The following is a 21,905-nucleotide window of genomic DNA, read 5'->3' as shown; positions in this document are numbered from 1 at the left end:
AGCCAAGCAACATTTATTTGACAAAATATGGACACCTTTTCTAACATATATTAAGAAGATGGATATAAAAATCTGAGGACTTATAAAGTGGGAGAGTATAGGAAAATACTCGGTCTTCTGACCAGCATTAAGACTGGAATGGGAGAAGCAAAAGTAAGGTGTAATTCGGGGACTTCTTGCTCAAAGTTTTGTTAAACATGTCTATGTGAATATTGCCTTCAATACTATATACGCTCTTACGTTGGAGAGGATCGCCAGAAACCGAAGCACAACCAAAATTGTTAAATTGTTCTATTGTTCTGTTGTTCCAAGATGATTTTATACAGAATGTACTTTCAATATACAACATAATACTGTGTAAAAGGTGTACAGTAAACGGAAAATTTAATAAAATATACTTTTTGAAAAAAAACTTGACTCTCTTTCTTTTGTCTCTGAGTTAATAGGAAGTGGTTACATAATCCCTGCAATAAAAAGTTCCAATCTTCTGGTTTAAGTCATCCACAGGTCCATAAGATTGATTTCATTTACACTATGGAATCTCACATTTTATGGTTCATTAAATAAAATGTAAATTTAATCGTTACACTAGGTCCGACATGTTGCTACCAGCTGTACAGTGGGAGTAGTCGGGTCGCATCCAAGAACTGGGTCGTAGAGTGTGAGCACATGACTCGTTAGATTTGCTCTGCATGGAAGGTGAACGCTACGAGTGGAAAAGCCACACAGTGTCTCCAAGTAGAACTCTGTTTGAGGAATTTCAGTCTGGTTTTAGAGAGTATCACAGCACTGAAACTGCATTAGTGAGAGTTACAAATGATATTCTCATGGCCTCAGATAAGAATCTTGTGTCTGTTCTAGTCTTGTTAGATCTCAGTGCTGCCTTTGACACAGTTGATCACAATGTTCTTTTAGAAAGACTTGAACATGTTGTAGGGATCAAAGGAACAGCGCTAGGCTGGCTTAAATCCCACCTGTCTGACAGATTTCATTTTGTAAATGTACATGACAAATCTTCTTCATACTCCAGGGTTACTTGCGGAGTACCACAGGGTTCAGTGCTTGGACCAATTCTTTTTACTATATATATGCTCCCAATTGGTAAAATCATTAGACAGCATGGGATAAACTTCCACTGTTATGCTGACGATACTCAGTTATATTTATCCATTAACCCTGATGAACCTAATCGGTTGGGTACATTACAGGCTTGTCTTGAGGACATAAAAATTGGATGACTCTTAACTTCTTGCTTTTAAATCAAGACAAGACGGAAGTTCTCATCTTTGGACCAGAAATCCAGAAAAGGAAATTGCTTAGCCAATCGCCTGACCTTAATGGCATTACATTAATCTCCGAGAACAAAGTAAGGAACCTTGGTGTTATCTTTGACCAGGACATGTCATTCAAATCCCAGGTTAAACAGGTTTGTAGGATTTCCTTTTTCCACCTTCGGAATATTGCTAAGATTAGAAGCATACTTTCCAGGAGTGATGCTGAAAAACTAGTTCATGCATTTATTACATCAAGACTGGATTACTGTAATCCATTACTCTCAGGAAGTCCACAGAATGTAGTTAAAAGTCTTCAGCTTGTCCAAAATGCTGCAGCTAGAGTTCTGATGAGAATTAAAAAGAGAGATCATATCTCTCCTGTCTTAGCTTCCCTACATTGGCTACCTGTTAAATTCAGAATAGATTTTAAGATCCTTCTTCTCACATATAAAGCTCTTAATAATCAAGCTCCATCATACATCAGTAATCTGATTGTTCCATACGTTCCTAACCGAGCACTTCGCTCTCAGACTGCAGGTCTACTGGTGGTTCCAAGAATATCTAAACTTAGGATGGGAGGCAAATCTTTTAGTTATCAGGCTCCTCTCCTGTGGAACCAGCTCCCAGCTTTAGTCCGTGAGGCAGACACTTTGTCTACTTTTAAGAATAGGCTTAAAACATTTTTATTTGATAGGGCCTATAGTTAAAATCTGATGTTAGCCTAGATCTGGACAAGTGGGGGAGTAGAGGGAGGTGGAGTGTACAGTCGGTAAAGACGACTCTCCCTTGCCCTGCCTCCAACATGCCTCCATCTAAATAGGATAGATTATCCAGAGTTAACTCTGTAGTTATGCTGCTATAGGCTTAGACTGCTGGAGGACACACTGACCACTTTTCACACTCTACTGCTTTCTTCTACAGTCTGCTCTTTAACTGTACTATTTTGTGCAATTTCAGCTGTTAACTTTATTTTCTCTCTGTTTTTCTCCCCAGAAGAAGCTACAACAATGTTCTGCTGAGCTGTGGTGGCCTCATGGAGGGGGCCATCGACTAGCACACTGCTGCTAACCACTTAAACATTCTCTCTCTCCTGATAATAACTTTTTGCTTTCCTTGACGTTGGATGTGCTACTACTAGTTTATCCGTTTAATTATAGATCCACTAGAATAAATACAATAAAGTTTATCTTTCACCAAATACAATATTTACTAAGACATCACAATGTAACCTGTGTGTGTGTGTGTGTGTGTTTGTGTGTGTGTGTGTGTGTGTGTGTGTGTGTGTGTGTGTGTGTGTGTGTGTGTGTGTGTGTGTGTGTGTGTGTCTGTGTGTGTGTGTGTGTGAGTGTGTGTGTGTGTGTTCTGTCTTCTCCATCCCCAGTGAGTCGTGGAGGATGGCTGCTTATACTGAGCCAGGATTCTCTGGAGGTTTCTTCCTGTTAAAAGGGAGTTTTCCTCTCCACTGTCGCTGCATGCTTGCTTAGTATGAGAACTGCTGTATAGTCACTGACACTAGTCAGTGACTTGATGCAATTTGCTGGGTTCCTTATATAGGAAACATTATTTCTGATTGGCTTAATGAACTGTGAATTGGAATGTTTATTATGTGAAGTGCCTTGAGACGACTCTAGTCGTGATTTGGCGCTATATAAATAAACTTGAATTGAATTGAATTGAACCCCAAGAAGGTGCTGTACAAACACAGGAGGTGTGTCTCAATGCCAAGGAACCTCGCCTTGATGTCTTGGCCCCGCCCCGGTTGCCTAGGAGATACGTCATCAGGAGCCGCCAAGGCGTGTTCCAATGTTCATGTTCTACAGAGGCGTGTGTTCTCCGTTTGTTAGCCGTTTAGCTAGCTGAGCAAGGATACACGGGAGGTGTCTTGCAGCCTAGCCTTGGTCAAAAATTACCCACAATACACCGCAGTATTTTCAAAAAGACGGTGGATCAGAAGCCGGCAGCTACTTCGGGGACAATTTTCAAGTTTAAAAGTAAGTCATCTAATTTAAAATGTTTTTTTTTTTAGATCCAAAGAAGTTATCTGTGGTTGGTTAGTAGCTTAGTAGTTGCAGCTTCGGTGGCTAGCGGGTAGTAACTCACTTATATTTTTAATTTAATAGACATACCGGTATACACAATTTAAAAAGTACTTGTTATATATTTATATTGAAACTAATAAGTATAAAATATAACGTTATCTCCCGTGTCACATGACGTTACGTGACTGCTGTGGAAACCGCGATCACGTGATGCAAGTCTGTTCCATTTAACCATTTTATTTGACCAAGGAGCGACAGTGTCCTCGTAAGCAAGGCGCCTTGCCTCGCAAGACATCACCTCGCAAGGCCAGGTGCTGTGACACTGAGAAACACCCCGGCTGTTTATTAAACAGGGACTCATCGGTGTGGAAGTGGAAGCTAACCTTTCAAGCATCTACACTTTGGTACCTGACAGGGTGGAAGGGCTTCTTGCTTCGGTCGGGTTGGGACTGCTCGATCGTCACCTCATGGCTCGGAGTTTCAAACTACAAGAATTGTACAGTTTTTTTTTAGAACTGATAGAAAACGTTAACATGAATTAATATTTTGTCATTGTGAGCTTCAGCACCAGTTACATGTGGAGTTTCTTAAGGCTCTGTATTGGGCCCAGTTCTGTTGTTATAAATGCTGCTTTTAGGGTCCATTCTTAGAAAAGACGATAACCACTTCCACCTTACGCACCTTAACCCCAAACACTTTTATGTGGAGGTAGTCGACTTCCTGTGGTCCATCCTGAGTTTTGACGAAAAGTGGATCTGCAGCCACGCCAATGTGAACGGTGACCTGAAAGTGGTTCTTCTTTTGGCAAACAAAGGCCTCGTCAGACGGAGAGTAGTTAAAGCCTTTATCTGTATGGACACAGCAGACAGGAGGGGGCCTGAAACAAAACAGCACACTTTATAAAGACTCGTCCAGGAGGGACCACGTCCAAATCCCACACTGGACTCACAGGGTTTGGTAGTGATGGTTGTACAAAGAGCTCCACTGCTCTGGTCTGTACTGTTCCCATGCGAGCGTTTGGGAAGATCCTAGACCTGGTCCATTTACAGCATTCCCCACACTGCCATTAAAAGTCCTTTCAGCTTCACCACCAGGAGCCTCAAACAGGTCATCGGACTCAGACCTCCTCCGCTTCTTCCCCTCCTGGGAGCTGAAAGAAGGAGTCAGAACCAGGGAGCAAATATTACATTCTCTGCAGTAACTTTCTGTACTCTTGATTCCTTTCATGATAAATTGTGATGAGATTTGTAACGGAAAGCATCCTTTCATCTGTCTTCTGCTGCTAATCCAGGATCAGGTCCTAAAGCAGGAGCGTAATCAGAGATCCTCAAACCAACGTCTTCCCAGATAGCTCCTGCAGCTCTGCCAGGGGGGCACCAAGGTGTTGCCCGGAACAATCTAGAGAAAAAACCTCTCCAGCAAGTCCTGGGTCTGCTCCCGTCCGAAGGAAGATGCTGATCGAAGGGGTCAAGAACGTCTCTAACAGACACCCAGACCACCTCGACTGGCTACTTTTGATGAGGACAAGCCTCAACTCTGCTCTGAGCTCCTCCTCCGTGGCGCTGGAGCTCAGAGAACAGATCACTATGAGGTACGACTCCACTTCGATCATCACTAACCAACTTATTTGTCCTTAACTTAGCAAAGCTAAGGTGGAAGACTAGGGAACACTTAGCTCCTGCAGGCTTTGAAACGGTCGTTTCCAGGGGTGTGTCCAGGGAGTGGCCTGAGGTAGCACATGCCACCCTTGGAATCTGATTGGCCACCCCAGGCGCCACCACTCTAATTTACCTTTAAATAGGCTTTTCATTGTCCACAAAAGGCTTGGGGGTAAAACAAAAAAAGCATAATCATTGGTGCCACCCATGCACAAAGTTGTGCCTCACCTGGGCCACCCCATTTTAAAAGATCTGGACACGCCCCTGGTCGTTTCTTCAAGCCTCTGTGTCTGCAAACATCTTGTCAAACAAAAAATAACAAAAGGAAAAATAAACTTCTTGGAGTTTATTCTTCAGCAACACAAAGTGGAGCTTCTGCCTCAGATCAAACGGACCAAAGCTGCTAAAACGACTCGGTAAAAACGGTGTTTGTTTTCATTACGTCTTCTTCATGAAGTTAGAAGATTCAAAATGAGGATTTTTGCTCACCAGGTCAGTGGTGTGGAGGTGGAAGTGTGGGCACAGCCCAGGAGACGGTTTAAGGCTGGTGAGGGGCGATGTGGGAGCGTGGTGGGACCAGTAACAGGTGAAACGTAGGTGCTGGAGGGAGGGAGGGACGGAGGCGGAGTGGGCGGGGTGTAACCTTGTAAACAGTTTTCTGGGTTCAGGTGAGGCTCAGGTGAGCCACGACTGTCCTGATGAAGAGGACGGTGAAGGACGGGTGTAGACCCAGACTGGACGTAAGGGAGCCCCAAAGTGTCGATCGGCTCTTGGGTCATTAGGTCAGAGAGGGAGGGGGCGGAGCCTTGATCTTTGAAACAACAGGATGAGGATTGAGTCACGTGACCCAAATTTAAACTGATGGAACTTCGATCCCTAAAGTGACCGGAGACAGATCGGGTTTCCGGGTGCAACGCCTCCGTCCAGGTGGTCCAGCAGGTCCGCTCATGCCTGAGATCTAAAACGGAGAAGGTACAGTCAGTCTGAGCGTTGCCTTGATTGTGTTTAGTTGTCTGTAGATGCTGCTCTCTGATTGGATCCTGGTGTTTACCAGCAGCTGGGCAGGTGTACATCATAAAATGACCCATAAGTGATGTTTAAACAAGGTTCCTGGAATCAAACCGACTTTCTGTCATTTCTTACACCAGGTTTCAGTTTTCCTACAAACTGCAGTCAGAATGGGAGAAGGTTACCGCACGGTTCTGCAAACTGATCTGGGTCGGCGGTACCTGGTATCTGTGGAGGGGAACAAGCCTCTGAGCTGGAATCAGGAGGGGACTCAGGAAGCATGCTGGGAAGATAAAATAAAGACACGAGTTTGTTCCTGCAGGGTGTGACGCGAGTCATTTATCTGATAACCGCCTGAGTCAGCGCCACATTTATGGATGTTACATAACAGAGCAGGTTCGGATACGGCACTGACGGTTAACCCCGACCCCGACCCTAGCAGCAACACCAACAGGATCTGGGTCACCCACGTTGGATGGATTTAGTCGTGTTTTAGAAACGGAGCTCTGCGGTTTAGTGAAAGTCAGTTACCAGGTAAAACGTAACGGACATGTTTTACATGAATAAATGTTTTTATCTGGTTGTTCGTCAGCAAAAAGCTTTTTAATAAAGGTTGTAAAATCCAAAAAAAACAGGAAGTCAGATATTAAAACTATAATTATTATTCAGTCACAAAACATATTCTCTGATCTCGTTTTAGCTTGTTTCCTCTCAGCTCTGTTATAACAACAACAACAACAATAACAGTACAATGATGTTATTAAGAAAAATGTTTGACTGTTTAGGGCTTACAAGCTGCTGGGGTCCATATCGTTACACAAGTACTGCTCCAAGACGCTCGTATCCACGGCAACAGAGCTGTCCAACACGCCTCCAACATCCTGACCTACACACACACACACACACACACACACACACACACACACACACGCACGCGCACACGCACACGCACACACACACACACACACACACACACACACACACACACACACACACACACACACACACACACACACACACACACACACACGTGTTACGGCCCGGCCCGTGGGACAGCAGCATGTGGAGAAGTTCTGGACACGTGGTGACAGTTGGAGTGTTTTTATTCAAATCCAGCCTCCAAAAGGCCGCCCTCTGATCAGTTTCATCTCTCTCTCTCTCTGCAGGTGCACCAAGGTCCCACAGGTGCAACCACTCAGACCAGTGATGTGGCGCAGGTGTGGGCAGGGACATCCTAAGCAGCCAGTCAGCTCCGTTCCTCCCGCTGACGGGGGTGTAACACATTGTGATTCAGGGGCTTTGAGGCTTGTTGAAAGGATTTGGACAAAACTGCTAAAACTCCTGCCACCTGTTTCCCATTTCTATAGAAACTATCAGATCCGTGTTGTTGTTGGTCAGTTGAAAGAACCCCTTCAGAGGGGTGGAGGGCCACACATCGCCCCAGAGCCACAGCTTGAGAACCTCTGATTTATCCAAACGTGTAGTCATTTCATCAGGTCAAACACACAAACACAGGCACCACCTAAACCCGCCCAGGTCCTCGGGCCGACTTCAGTTCCAGCATGACTCAGGAAACAGGAAGTTGTCTGCCCTGGTAACGGGGGCGTGGCCTGTAACAGAGTCTTAAGCCTGGTTTATGCTTCTCCGTCAGCTCCACGAGGGACAGACACGCACGGATTGACGGAAGCGTTTTGCTCTCATACTTCTCCGTCTCCTGGAGAGCGTTGCAAAGCAATTCCCCGGCAGGACAGCAGAGGGCGTAGCGCTGTTCTGTGGTATCCTGTCATGTATCGGTCCAGGATCGTGTGTTTATATTGTGTTTTTTGTGTATATAAGAGACTTTTAACACGGACATATTTGTCTCTCATTCTCCCACCGCTTCATGCGCTCCCCACCTCTAAACCCACGTTTCCTGTCATTTCCGTCCACAAATAAAATGCTTGCTGCGCATCTTTTCACTCCTCCAGTCACGGGAGAATTAAACGTTCATGTTTTTAGAGTTTTTTCGCGAGGTATTCTTCAAGCTTCTCCATGTCTGCCGCTAGTTATCCTCGGCTCTCTTTGCAATGGCGGCGCTGTAAACGACAGCGGCGTCCTGACCAATCACAAGCTTGCGTAATCCGTCTCGACTGACGGATGTTTAGAAAAGAGAGCTTGACTCCGTCCGTCCTTGCGGAGCTCTCCGGCAGGCCCGCAAGGACGGATAATGGCGTTGCGTGTCTACGCACTGACGCAGATGGAGAAGCATGAATCAGGCTTAACCCTTAAACTAAATCCTCTCATTTCATTCAAAATGTGATGCAACTCCTTCTAAAGGAGCTCTACTCTTTGAGGACCACTTCAACCTTTCCAAGCTCGCTCCAAACCATCTAAGCCACTGGTAGCATCCAGGAGACACCAGAACCTTTCAGAGGCCGTGGACCTTCTGCACGGAGAAGGACCAGCAGGAGGACTGCGTTGGAATGCTGCTCTCAGCCATCAGGACAAGCTCTCGCTATGAGGCAGTGACAAACGGACTCTAACCCATTAACATCTTTACACAGTAAAAGGATGTGACGCGTAGAGGACTGACCCAATAGAAAAAGGCCTACGCGGTAAGTGGGTGGGGCCTAACATAGGGCGGTTTGGTGGCTTGCGTCTCTGCACATAACTCATTCTACATTCTTGTCTGGATCACTTAAACTGGTCACCATCAGCATCTCCAACAGAACCGGCGGACCAGTCCGGACCAATCAGAGAGTTCCTAGAATTCTAGACTCAGATCAACGAAACTGATGAACGTCTCCAGAGCTTTATTTAGATGAAACCTTCAACAGCACAGGAAACAACCCCAACCCTAACCCTGACCCTCTTCATCATCCCAAACCTCATCAGATAAAGGTTTTAGACCAGCTCTCTTCATGAAGAACCTCTGAGATGGAACCTCATTAGGGTCAAACAAACCTGAAAACCTGAAAGACCCGAGAGAACCGCAGAAGAGAGAAAACCTGAAACTCAGAGGGCCACGTGAGTCGCTGAAAGCTCTCTAGATCCTTCTCTACAAAGAAACATCCTCACTGATAGTAACGTAGACCTTCGGCAGGTTCTCTGACAGTTGCTGACAGGAAGTGAAGATTCATCTCACCACTGAAGAACTGCTGCAACGCCTCGTTCTCCCCAAGGACCTGCAGCAGCGGCCTGCTGGCTCTGGGGTCCATGCCACCCACTGGGGGGGCAGCAACGGGTGGGCGTGGAGGACTCAGAGGGTTCCAGCTGGAGACACAGAACACATCAGCAGCATGAATACAACATGAAGATGCTTTTTCTTCTTCAGCATCTGACACTGAAAATGAAGCCACATCTCAATCAGCAGACAGCTGATTCTCAAGCTGGTGTCACTTATGGACGTATCTAAGACCTCCTCCTCCGAGTACTCGGCACAAGTACACGGAGGAGGAGGAGCCAAGCTGGTGACCAGCATGAGGAGGAGGAGCCAAGCTGGTGACCAGCATGAGGAGGAGAGGCCAAGCTGGTGACCAGCATGAGGAGGAGGAGCCAAGCTGGTGACCAGCACGAGGAGGAGGAGCCAAGCTGGTGACCAGCAGGAGGAGGAGGAGCCAAGCTGGTGACCAGCATGAGGAGGAGGAGCCAAGCTGGTGAACAACACGAGGAGGAGGAGCCAAGCTGGTGACCAGCATGAGGAGGAGGAGCCAAGCTGGTGACCAGCATGAGGAGGAGGGGCCAAGCTGGTGACCAGCATGAGGAGGAGGGGCCAAGCTGGTGACCAGCATGAGGAGCAGGAGCCAAGCTGGTGACCAACACGAGGAGGAGGAGCCAAGCTGGTGACCAGCATGAGGAGGAGGAGCCAAGCTGGTGACCAGCATGAGGAGGAGGGGCCAAGCTGGTGACCAGCATGAGGAGGAGGGGCCAAGCTGGTGACCAGCATGAGGAGAAGGAGCCAAGCTGGTGACCAGCATGAGGAGGAGGAGCCAAGCTGGTGACCAGCATGAGGAGGAGGAGCCAAGCTGGTGACCAGCATGAGGAGGAGGAGCCAAGCTGGTGACCAGCATGAGGAGAAGCAGCTCTGCTCCAAGTTCCTTCCTGGTGATGGAGCTCCTCCCCAGGGGCCTCGTTTATAAAACTTTGTGTAGAGTCCTTACTCAAAGTTCATTTGCACAAACTAATGATCTGACCTGTAAAGCTCAGCTGCAGCAGTCCCTGCTTTATAAACCACACCTGTCCTAGAAATGAGCTCAGGTGTTTCTGGATCACATCCCTCCTCCTACACACCCGCCTTCTGCCACAATCAGACACAAAAAGCATCATTAGGAATATCGTGCACATAAATAAACCTGTCGACAGGCGGCATTTCATGAGTAGCCATGACAACCGAGACAGAATTCAGGTTCTGCGGGGGGGTCTGACAGGCACGGCGGTGTGCTGCTGAGCCGCAGAACGATCAGCGGGAATAAAAAATAAAAACAAAACATGAGTGGTCAGATGGAGCCTAAGATCTATATATCAAGTTTTTCTGTAGAGCTCTCTCCACACCCATGGAAGGTGACCAAAGTGCTTTACGGGACATAACAATAAAACCAGCGCAAGTAGAAACTCATAAAACAGTAACGTACGAGTAAATACGACTACTAGAGTCACATAGCTAAGCTAAAGAGAGCCAACAGAGGATGGCTACTGATGAAGAGCCTGCTGGGAAAGGTCGGTTTTGAGCTTGTGCTTGAACAAAGACAACTCAGAGGTCAAACGCAGGTCATCGAGGAGGTTGTAGCTGCGACTGGAGAGCGGTCACCCCGGTGCTTGTATCTCGATTCGAGGGACTTCCACGTTGACCTAGTGGACCGTGTTAGCCGACGTTTGGACAATGAGTCAGCGAGATAAGCAGGGCCGAGGCCGTCGTTGCTCGTGAACGTGAACATTATGGTGTATTCTGAAAACAGGAAGCCAGTGCAGTTCTGAGAGAATGGGAGTAATATGGCTGCTCCCAGGTGTGATGGCGAGGAGACGGGCTGCAGAAGTTTGGACGAGCGATGGAGGACTTGGATAAACCAACTCACGGGGCATTGCAGTGATTGATGGGTGAGCTTATGAGGGCATGAGTGACTTTTCCAGGTCGGAGCGGTTTAAAAATAGTTTCAGCCTGGAAACAGCCCTGACTGGATAAAAACTTCACTTGACTACCGCACTGATCTGTTTGTTGACAGTCATGTGTTCATCGAAGATGACAGCAAGGTTTCTAACAAGATGGTGATCATCACTGATAAGATCAATAGCTGAGAGATTCCTGGTCTGGGGGAACATTTAATTCAACCCATAAGGGCTTTAGGCAAATCTGAGACCATGGTCTTGGGTCGGAAAAGGGTAGAATGCCTTCTCCGGGTCAGGGATGAGGTCCTGCCCCAAGTGGAGGAGTTTAAGTGTCTCAGGGTCTTGTTCACGAGTGAGGGAAAGCTGGAGCGTGAGATCGATAGGCGGATTGGTGCTGCATCTGCAGTGATGCGGGCGTTGTACCGGTCTGTCGTGGTGAAGAGAGAGCTGAGTCAGAAGGTGAAGCTCTCCATTTACCGGTGGATCTACGTTCCTACCCTCACCTATGGTCATGAGCTCTGGGTGGTGACCATAAGAACGAGATCGCGGATACGAGCGTGGCCGTATCTACCACTGAGGACACTGAAGTCTGGACCTCTGTGTTTTTTCTGCAGATAAAAAAAATCTCAAACTGCCTTCATGGTTTTCTGTAGTACACGTGGTCATGGAGGATGACCATAAGGAACCGTGCAGCTCAGCTTGTTCACCGCTGAACACAAGAACAAGAAGAAGCAGGAGGACGAGTGCTGATGAACAGAAACATGAAGCTGGAAATCCAAAAGCAGCTAAACTTATTTTACCCATCGTCTCACAGACTAAGTCATTTCTGCTCCCTGACCACAAACTTTGTTTTGTTTTCACCGTTTAATGATCTTTTATGACAAGCCAGTGTAACATTTAATCACACTTTTATTTTTATTCTTTGTTTTGTCACCAGCATTCAGACATCAATTCAGTTTGCTTCACAGCTGGACAGGAAACGGTATAAAACAACACCAAAAACGTTTAATCACACTTTAATCATTATTTTTAAATATAGCAAAACTTATTTTAAATGGGATTTTAAAATAAACGTTTTAGCTGTAATTTTTATTTTTATTTTAGATATCCAGACATTTAAACTGGTGTTACAAGTACAGTCTTCCCAGAAACAAGTCATTTCTTGCTATCTGTTTTAAATTGTTGATGTCATTTATTTTATTCCTTGACTACAAAATGCTGTTTAGAGAGTCTGATACTGCAATCAGTGAGTTTCTCCAAGTTAGAAAAGAGTTTCTGCAGGAAGAACGTATTTGTAGACAGTAGTTGCAGCAAACGTTACATCATTTGTCCTTGGAAGATCTCTGACAGCTCAAGAGTTCATGTGGACGGTACCGATGATATTAGAATGTTAGAAACAATAGATTCATTAACTTACAGAATACATATGTGCTTAGCAGACGCTTTTTTCCCAAAGCGACTTACAATTTTTTTTTCAACCTATAGGGCATGTTGTGATCTGTGGGGGAAACCCGGAGAAAACCCAAGCATGCATGGGAAGAACACGCAACTCCACGCAGAAAGGCGAGTTTTGAACCTGCGACCTTCGTGCTGCGAGGCAACAGTGCTAACCACTGCGTCACCATGCAGCCCAGTCTGTGTGATAAATGTACAAACTGCTTGCCATACCGTAAATCCTCTAATACAGGCCCAGGCCTGTGTTTGACTCAAGCTCATCAAGCTCCAGGCCTTTATTGGAAGGAGGGCCAGTATTTGAGGCAGGCCTCTATTTCTATTTGAGCAAAATGAACTAATGGTTCGCTGGAGTTTTTGACAATTAAAATTGCGCCCACATTTTCAAAGTTAAACACATTTCTTTTAACAACGCTAGTTTCTGCTTCAGCCATCTCCCCCCTCCCCCTGCTTCAGCCCTCTCCCCCCCTCCCCCTGCGCAGCGGCCGCAAACTCACTGATGCGCCTGCAGCCTCTCGGAGTTCCTGCTGCTCTAAACATTAAAATAATTATTTCATTTTCTGTTCCTCACTTCTGATTACCTTCAATGGTGTCTGTTTGTTGCAACCAGCAGGTACAAAAACTTTATTTGACTATTTTTCTGTCCTGCCTGTTTATTATCTTCCTGCATCTCCTCTCAATCCTAAAGAGAAACTGCTACCTGGCTTCATATATATATTCACCTTATGAGTTACCTTTGAACTGCAGTTCTAAAAGATCTACCGACCGCTAAAACAGCGGAGTGCTCGCTGCTTGGCGGCCGCATCAGTGATCGGTGTGTTGGAGGACAAGGCGATGCGCCCCGCTCCACAGCAGCGAAACACATCAGGCGCAAATAAAAGACAGAAAACATTAAAGGAAATGAACCGACATGAACGATCGCGTGTCAGTACCAACGCTCTGGCACAGTGCATTGCCCCCCCCAACCCCCATCCCCACCCCCACCCCCCAGCGCAGGGGCTCGTCACCTGCTGTCTTTTCCGAGGGCTACATCTTGCCGGTTATTATCACGTGACAGCGACTAGCCTATGACAGGCATAAAAAGTCCCTATAGTGAAGTCGACTAGTTCATACAACCCCTGCTACTGCTCCCCAGAGTGTTCTGCAGCATAATCAGCACGTTCTCTTTGAACTTGATATCAAATTTTTGCCTCCTCTTCGTCTCCACACGGTTAAAGTTACCCTCGCGGTCTATCACTGGCAAATCCAAAGTGAGACGATGACACAACCGCCCCACCACATTCCACCCGGCCACAATAAAAGACCGGCCATTATTCACCTCCGCCGACTCCGACACCGGCCAAAATATGAGACCCGGCCTTTAATTGAATGCAGGCCTGTATTAGAGGATTTACAGTATACATATATATGGTATATGTATGGGGCGACGGTGGCACAGGAGTTAAGAGCTCGCCCCGTAATCGGAAGGTTGCAGGTTCAAGCCCCGCTCAGTCTGTCGCTGTCGTTGTGTCCTTGGGCAAGACACTTAACCCCCCTCGCCTGCTGGTGGTGGTCGGAGGGACCGGTGGCGCCAGTGCTCGGCAGCCTCGCCTCTGTCAGTGCGCCCCAGGGCAGCTGTGGCTACATCGTAGCTCATCCCCACCAGTGTGTGATAGAATGTGATTGTGTTATATAATAACACTGGTTTTATATTTATATTTGTGTTCTTTTACGTTAATATTTTAGTGGATCAAATCCAAAATGAATCCAGACATTAAGACAAAGGAAGGTAGATGTAACTCTCCAGGTGACACAGGTGAGTTCAGAGGCAGGACAGCAGAAGTGATGATGCATGTTTATAAAAACAGAACTTCATTGGCATTTTGAATTTTTGATGTAAAATCTTATATAGTGGGTAAATAAGTACCTGATTCACACACACACACACACACACGCACACGCGCACGCACACACACACACACACACGCACACGCGCACGCACGCACACGCACGCACGCACGCACACACACACACACACACACACACGCACACGCACACACACGCCACTTTAGTTTTAAATAAATTCTTAAATTTGAATTCAGCGTTGGTCTTCAGTTTGTTCTCCGTGTGCTCGAGAGAACCGACGGTGGGCCTGGGACGGCCTAGGGTGCAAGCGTCCTCAGCCGGCTCCTCTCCACTCTGAACACGTGAATAGTGAGATATGGGGGGGGGGGGGGGGGGGTACGAGGGGTTGTGCCCCTGTGTTCAGAACACAGGATCGGTGTTCTGGATTTCCGTCATAACTCTGATCGACCCAAACGAATAAACCATGGAAGTGAAGCTGCCCGCCCCTCCCCCAGTCTTCTCCCTAAAGACAAACCTTCTGGATGCTTCATCGTAACCCAGACGAACACCTGACATGTCGTCTACGTTTCAGGTGTTCTTCTGGGTTCCTGTGAGGTCACAAAACCATCCATCTCAGGTCAAGTGGACATGTTCGCTCAAACACACCTGTGTTCTGCTCAAAGATGGCCGCCTCTCAGTCAGTCAGCAGGAATCTGTCTTCGTCCACCTGCTCAGGTATAATCCATGTGAGACCAGATCCAGGCTCAAGTTCCTTAGAGTTCATCCGGACATGTCCAACAATCCCGTTGTCTTCGGTGAAAAGAGCCACGTCCTTCTGTCCAGGTACCACTCCTCAGGTGAGCGTGTGGACGTCTGAGTCCCGGTTGGACTTTGAACTGTGAAAAGAGAAGGTAAAAGGTGTTCCCTCACCTGGTGCAGCTGTGCAGCAATAAACCAGCTGCCACCTTCCTGGAACAGGCGCACGTTTCTGTCTGAAACATCAGAGCCGAGGTGTAAACAAACCGGTTTAAAGTCACAGTTCTCTCTGTTTACAGCTGGTTTACCTGCTTTGTGTCGGACTTCAGCTGCTTGTTTTTATGTTGGTGTTTATTTGAAGACGTCCGGTCCCAACCCTGACCCGTAAAGAGTGCCACCCACTGGAGGAGGGCTGCTGCAAGTACCGGAATGACCACAAAGAGCTCAGAAAACACTAAATAACGTAAAGAAGAAGTAGGAGTGACCTGTGAGGGTGTGACAGATGAAAGCCGTGAAGAGTTGTGGCCACAGCTGATCGGGCTTCTGAGGCTGGTTTGGTTTAGCTGCCTGTGGCTGAGTCTTCTCCACAGGGTGGCTGGGCTCTCCCTTAGAGATAGGGTGAGAAGCTCGGCCATCCGGGAGGGGCTCGGAGTAGACCTGCTGCTCCTCCACATCGAGAGGAGCAAGTTGAGGTGGCTCGGGCATCTGGTCAGGATACCTCCTGACGCCTCCCTGGTGAGGTTTTATGGGCACGTCCAACCGGGAGGAGACCCAAGGGGAGACCCAGGACACGCCAGAGTCTCTCGGCTGGCCAGGGAACGCCTTGGGATTCCCTCGGAGGAGCTGGCCCAGGTGGCTGGGGAGAGGGAAGTCTGGGCCTCTCAGCTCAGGCTGCTGCCCCCGGGACCCGACTCCAGATAAGCCGTTGAAAGTAGAAGTATGGCACAGAAATCCCAAATCCTCTTTCTGCAGAACGAAACCGAAACTTCTGACTGAAACACGACATTTTAAAACATTCCAAAACGTTGCAGAAGCTTTATTTTTGTTTGTTTACTCAGATTTTGTGAGAAATAATTATTCTCTGCTTTGTTTGTCCACCAGATGGAGCTGGAGCTCCAGTCACTGGTAACTGGCCTGTATGAGTGCTAAAACCCCCCAAGGTCCCTCCGACTACCACCAGCAGGTGGGGGGTTAAGTGTCTTGCCCAAGGGCACAACGACTGTGACAGAGTGGGTAGGGCGGTCACGTCAGTTGGACGTTGCTCTAAACACCTCAAACCATCTCTCAGTTAGACCTTCAGAACGTCTGGAGAGCTTCTGACGCTGCACCTGAACCAGTCCAGACAGGATATGAGTTACTGATTCAGATTTATCCATCAGGCATCAGAAACATGATTTTCTCCTCATCTGCTGAACATCTACAGACGTTTGATCAGAAACTAAAATCCTCAGAGTTTAAAACCAAACACCATGACTCATCCTCCATCAGTGAGTCTGAATAAAGTCACGCCGCTGCGACTCACTCTGAGTACAAATGCTTTAAACGTAAACAATCCCACGCCGCTGCTCCGCCGCTGCGAGTAGATCATCTCCGAGGTCAGCAGCAGGGCAGCTTTGCTTGTGTTGCACATTTCAGACACAAAGGCAATTCAAAGTGCTTTCCAGAAGCAAGAACATCAAAATGGTAAATCTAACAGAAATGCAGATGTTCCGATTGAACAGACAGATAAACGACAACAGGGTGAGCAGTTACAGCGCAGAAGGTGCAGCATCAGAAACATTCCTTTACCAGCTGACTGCTTCCCAAGGACAGCCCTGCTGGGCGTAGATCCTGGAAGGAGATCCAACGTGTGCATTGGCCCCATGCCACTGAGAGATTTACAGACTAGTAGAAGCACCTTGAAGTGGATTCTGTACTTGGCTGGTAACCAGTAGCCTAGTGAACTAGACCAGGCTAGGGAACCAGTGTAGAGATTGAAGAACAGGGGTGATGTGCTCGGTTCTCTTGGTTCTTCTTAGACTGGCAGCAGAGTTCTGAATAAGCTGCAGCTGCTCTGGGGAGATCAGGTAGAAGACCACTGCAATAGTCCAGCAGTGTTCATTCAGAAAAAACATCTTCCTTTAGTCGTTTGACGAAAATTCATTTTTATTTTAGTCACAGTTTAGTCATCCACTTTGTTTGAGTTTTAATCTGTTTTTAGTCGACTAAAATAAATGTATCTGTCTTCTAATGCAATACTTTTCTACCAGTGTGAGGAAATGTTGACTTCAGCTACTTGGAACTGTAAAGAAATATGAAAAATTCACATTTCACACAGTAACTGTTTCTATTGTCCCCAAATGTAGAGACACCACTGGGCCAGACTAGGGGTTAGCACACCCGTCCTGAAGGTCATCTACTCCTTTTCTCTGAACCATGGACATAAGTTTTTTTTTTGGGGGGGGGGGGGGGGGGGGGTTGGACATGTCCCCCCCCCCACTTTTTCCAAAGTCAAGTTTGGACCCCTGCACTTTTTACCATCCAAAAACAATATTACGCTATATTAAACTGACACTGGTAGAGCTCTAGGACCAAGCGGAAAGCAACCGTTTGTGTTGAAGCCTGTTTCCCATTCCCCCCCCGCACACACACACACACACACACACACACTTCTAAAGTGAAAATTACGTCCATGCTCTGAACAGAGGCTGTTCGGGATGCTAGCATGTAAGCGAGGATAATAAATGATTAAATAAAGAGTCTAAAACACAACAGGATGCTGTAATTCACAACACCGATTTATTTATGTCACAAACTCTAATTTTACACAGAAACAACATCAAACAGTCAGAATTTGCAAAAGCTTACAAGTAAAAAGCAGGAAGGACAGACAACCAGAACGATCAGCGTAGAACACGAACATCCAGAGTCACGCCTAGTAGCTTTCTTATGTTTGTTTTGTAGCAGAAGACACAAGGGTGGGGCTTACAGTAGGAGGCGGGGTTTATCATGTAGGGGAGGGGCAGCAGATAAGGCTCCACCTACATGTAAACTCTGGTTGTGAATCCGCTGTTTCGTTGAGGTTAGGAGGTCCGAACGATGAAAGCTCATTAGGCTATGCTTTAGTTTTGTGGTTGAGAACCGTTTAAACGTTCCTTCGTGGTCACAGATGTACGAGATGAATGAGAGCCTGATAACAATCAGGTAAAATATTAAATGTAATTAAAAGGTTATAACTTATTAATTTAGGTTGTTTTCGAAATGTTAATCTTACACCTTTAAGTGGTTAAGAAGTTTTGTGTTAATGAAAATATTGAATTTTGAGTTCAAATGAACTTAACTTAACCTGAATTTAGAGATTTACAGACAAACTCCTGATTTTTACACAAACAACGTCTGAAAGATGACATTCGTGTCGACATTTATCTTTCATTTCAGTTTGTTCTTTAAACAAAACCTCGTTTTATTTGCCAACAGGTAAGAATCTACGAATCTGATGAGACAAGAAGGACCAAACGCCCCCTAGTGGCTGGATTCAGTGCATGTTCTAAGCCCCGCCTCCCTCACTGAAATGAATGAGATGCTTTTTTAAATAAAATCAAACTGTGTGTAATATTTGTAGGTGTTGACTCGTGTAGCTGTCATGTTTCTGCTTGGGGATCAGACTGGCTCTTTGATTCTAACACATTTTATTGTGATCAGTTATTTGAAGCCTAAAAAACCCGACGACTAACCCGGTGAGTAGGCGGAGCTTCTCTAAGCACGTCCATGAATCAGCCATCATGGCTTCAGTTAGTTTTCCCTTATAGTTTAACTTATCATCATCTGGTACTTATTACTCTTATTTCTTTAGTGATTGTACATAAGTACCAGTACTACCTACACATACCACACCCCGCCATCTTTTAACTTTAGAGCAGCGTCGTCAGCGTCGTCCTCGAGGGCCGCTATACTGCATCTTTTTGTTGTTTCCCTGTTCCAACACAGTTCATTCAGTGAGTCGTGGAGGATGGCTGCTTATACTGAGCCAGGATTCTCTGGAGGTTTCTTCCTGTTAAAAGGGAGTTTTCCTCTCCACTGTCGCTGCATGCTTGCTTAGTATGAGGATTGCTGTATAGTCACTGACACTAGACACTAGTCAAGACACTAGTCAGTGACTTGATGCAGTTTGCTGGGTTCCTTATATAGGAAACATTATTTCTGATTGGCTTAATGAACTGACCTGAATTGGAATGTTTATTATGTGAAGTGCCTTGAGACGACTCTTGTCGTGATTTGGCGCTTTATAAATAAAATTTAATTGAACTGAATTGAATTCACCTGTGCAGCAGCTCATCAGGCTCTCCAGACGCCTGTTAATCACCTGCTGATTGAAATCAGGTGTATTGAAAGTGGGAAAACACTAAAACGTGTGGGACGGCGGCCTTCGAGGACCGGAGTCTGACACCTGTGCTTTAGAGTATCAGTGTTTCCTGAGATTTGATGCAGAAAGCATAATAAACCAAACGTTTTGTCCTATTTGTATTCTGATGCCACCTTGTAGCTGCTCAACCGGCTTGTCTTCCTCCAAAAAGGTGCAGCAACGAGCGTGTTGCAGGTGAGAGGAGTCCAGGATTTACAGAAAAAGACTAAAAGACGCTCTTAGACTAAAGTTTACATGAAACAGCACGTGATTTATCAGAATCAGGTCCATCTTCGCTTCTCCTCGGTTCATCTCTGTCTCTTAAAGTTACTTCATTTAATGTTTGAAGGATTCCTCATCCGTTCACTGTTCGAATGCTAACCTGAGTACTGTTTAAAGGGTCTGATTATCCGAGACATCGTGAAGACTCTTTCTGTTCACAGGAAACTGCTCCGTGCTCTTCAGGACGACAGAACTTCCTGTTGGACTCGGTCTTTGCACAAAGAGCTGGCGATGTTCACGCTGCAAATGACCACGACGTTACGTTTAAAGTGGGAGTCAAGGCGTGGGCGGGACTCATTTCGTCCACACTTCCTGTTGGGATCTAAAAGCGGCGTCGCCGGGCAGACCGGGAGAGCGGCGCTGAAGCTGCGACAGACAGCAGATGAAGCGGTGAGTTGGTGGTGAACTTGTCTTTCACCAACCGCTGCTACATCTGCTGCCGTCGGCCTGCAGGTGTGTCTCACCTGACAGTGGCTCCACCGCCCCCTAGAGGTGAACTAACGTAAAATCCATTCAGATTTTTCTACATAACTTGACCTGAAACCAGATTTAACTTTAGGGGCGACTTTAGCTCCATTCAGACGGGGTCACCACATCTGCAGCTGCTAACCTCGGTTCTGTGGGTTTACACCCTGACCCGGCTGCTACGATCAGGAGCAAAATGACTACATTACCCATGATGCACAGCAGGGGGAGGGCTGATGTTTGTTCTGACCCAGCAGGACTCATCCAGTCCACCAGAACCTCCTCTGGACGCCAAAGACTAATGTGAGACCACCAAGCTTGGTCCAAATCGGGACATGAACCAGAACCACGATACTTCCTGTATTTATACGGCCCCTTTTTAGAGTTCACGACCCCCCAAGGCGCTTCGCAACACAATCAGTCATTCACACGCTGGTGGTGATGAGCTACGATGTAGCTACAGCTGCCCTGGGGCGCGCCGACAGAGACGAGGCTGCCGGGCGCCGGCGCCACCCGTCCCTCCGACCACCACCAGCTGGCTAGCTGACTGTCTTGCCCAAGGACACAACAGCAGCACTCTCTGGTCAGAGCTGGGATGGAACCTGCAACCTTCTGATAACTGGACACCCCACTCTACCCACTGAGCTGCTGCTGTCAAACACAGCACCAGACCTACAACAGAACCCTGGTTCTGGAATAGTCCCGTCAGAGTCCAGACCAGAACCTGAGTGAAACCAAGTTCCTAGAAACCTCTTTGATCGGAAGCCACGAAGAGTGGACCAGACGTCGTCCGGAACCACGTGAGACCGCTGAAGTCCTGCTGCTGAAGGAGGTTCTGTTGGACGATCTGCTGGACCCGACCAGTGCTTCTACATGATGCTATCCAGCACCTGAGCCAGGGCGGGCCGTGAGGTCTCACCCTAACCCCACAGACTCTCGATGTGATCCGGAACCTCCTCAGTGCTGAATGTCACAGATTCAGGATATCAGCAGCACCTAATCAGTCTGGTTCCCATGACCTGGGTCAAAAAGGGAACCGGTCCCACCCAGCGCCGAGGGTTCCGCTCATCCTTCAGTTCTGCAGAGACTCCTAAGAGATCCCAGAACCGCCTCAGGATCCGATTCTAGACCAGCTAAAGTGTTTAGTGGTCGTTTAACCGGACCTGGGATCAGTCTTATAAACTCACCTGGTCTTTGTTTCCACCTGTAATGAAGAATAGCCAATCAGGTGTAGCCATGGTTCAGACAGCCAATAACAATCCAGAGCCAGGTGGATGGAAACAGCGAGTCTCTGATTCTGACTGGATGGTGTCCATCGCAGAGTCAGTGGGACGCTGGACACGAGTCCAGGTTCTGTCTGAGTTTTACTAATAATGAACAGCAGGTCTGAGGCGGACCCACAGAACCCGTCTGAATGGATTCTAACAGGAGCATCACGGCAGCCAATCAGGTTCCAGTTTTATGATGATGGAGGACAACATCCAAGTTCCTGCCAGGTGAGAACACCAAACCCGACAGGTGTGTCAGTGCTGAAGAGCATCAAACGCCTCTGATGTTTTCATCTTCCTGCTGCCTCTTCCTCCCCCCTCCTCTTCCTCTCGCCCTCCCCCGAACACCACCAGCGCCTGAGTGGAGTCACATGACTGCTTTTCTGCATCATCATCATCACATGTCAGATCCAGCT

The 21,905-nt window shown here is 47.1% G+C and overlaps 2 protein-coding genes across 5 annotated transcripts in view; both read right to left on the bottom strand.

The window, feature by feature from the left end:
• LOC107387619 (myelin regulatory factor like) overlaps window positions 1-15,514 on the bottom strand; it is a 46,202-nt gene extending 30,688 nt beyond the window's left edge. The window contains exons 1-9 of one of the 2 annotated variants that reach the window (XM_070541801.1): window positions 15,402-15,514; window positions 15,004-15,329; window positions 9,104-9,231; window positions 6,772-6,865; window positions 6,201-6,262; window positions 5,461-5,929; window positions 4,263-4,463; window positions 3,995-4,190; window positions 3,722-3,798 (exon numbers count right to left, since the gene is read on the bottom strand). In XM_070541801.1, coding sequence (XP_070397902.1) covers window positions 3,722-3,798; window positions 3,995-4,190; window positions 4,263-4,463; window positions 5,461-5,929; window positions 6,201-6,262; window positions 6,772-6,865; window positions 9,104-9,176 — 1,172 coding nt within the window. In that variant the 5' untranslated portion in view covers window positions 9,177-9,231; window positions 15,004-15,329; window positions 15,402-15,514. The remainder of the gene's footprint in view (window positions 1-3,721; window positions 3,799-3,994; window positions 4,191-4,262; window positions 4,464-5,460; window positions 5,930-6,200; window positions 6,263-6,771; window positions 6,866-9,103; window positions 9,232-15,003; window positions 15,330-15,401) is intronic. The other variant, XM_015962665.3, reaches the window with a different exon arrangement.
• Window positions 15,515-17,849: 2,335 nt separating this feature from the next.
• The window catches only part of LOC107387630 (leucine-rich repeat-containing G-protein coupled receptor 5), a 91,601-nt gene continuing 87,545 nt past the window's right edge, over window positions 17,850-21,905 (bottom strand). For all 3 annotated transcript variants that reach the window (XM_070541735.1, XM_070541727.1, XM_054739916.2), the window contains one exon: window positions 17,850-21,905. This exon is cut by the window's right edge and continues 537 nt beyond it. In XM_070541735.1, coding sequence (XP_070397836.1) covers window positions 21,745-21,905 — 161 coding nt within the window. In that variant the 3' untranslated portion in view covers window positions 17,850-21,744.

The sequence above is a fragment of the Nothobranchius furzeri genome, chromosome 1 (genome assembly GCF_043380555.1).
Source record: "Nothobranchius furzeri strain GRZ-AD chromosome 1, NfurGRZ-RIMD1, whole genome shotgun sequence".
In the NCBI taxonomy this organism is placed as follows: Eukaryota; Metazoa; Chordata; class Actinopteri; order Cyprinodontiformes; family Nothobranchiidae; genus Nothobranchius; species Nothobranchius furzeri.
Note: the sequence above shows the minus strand (reverse complement) of the source record. Positions and strands in the feature narration are given on the sequence as shown.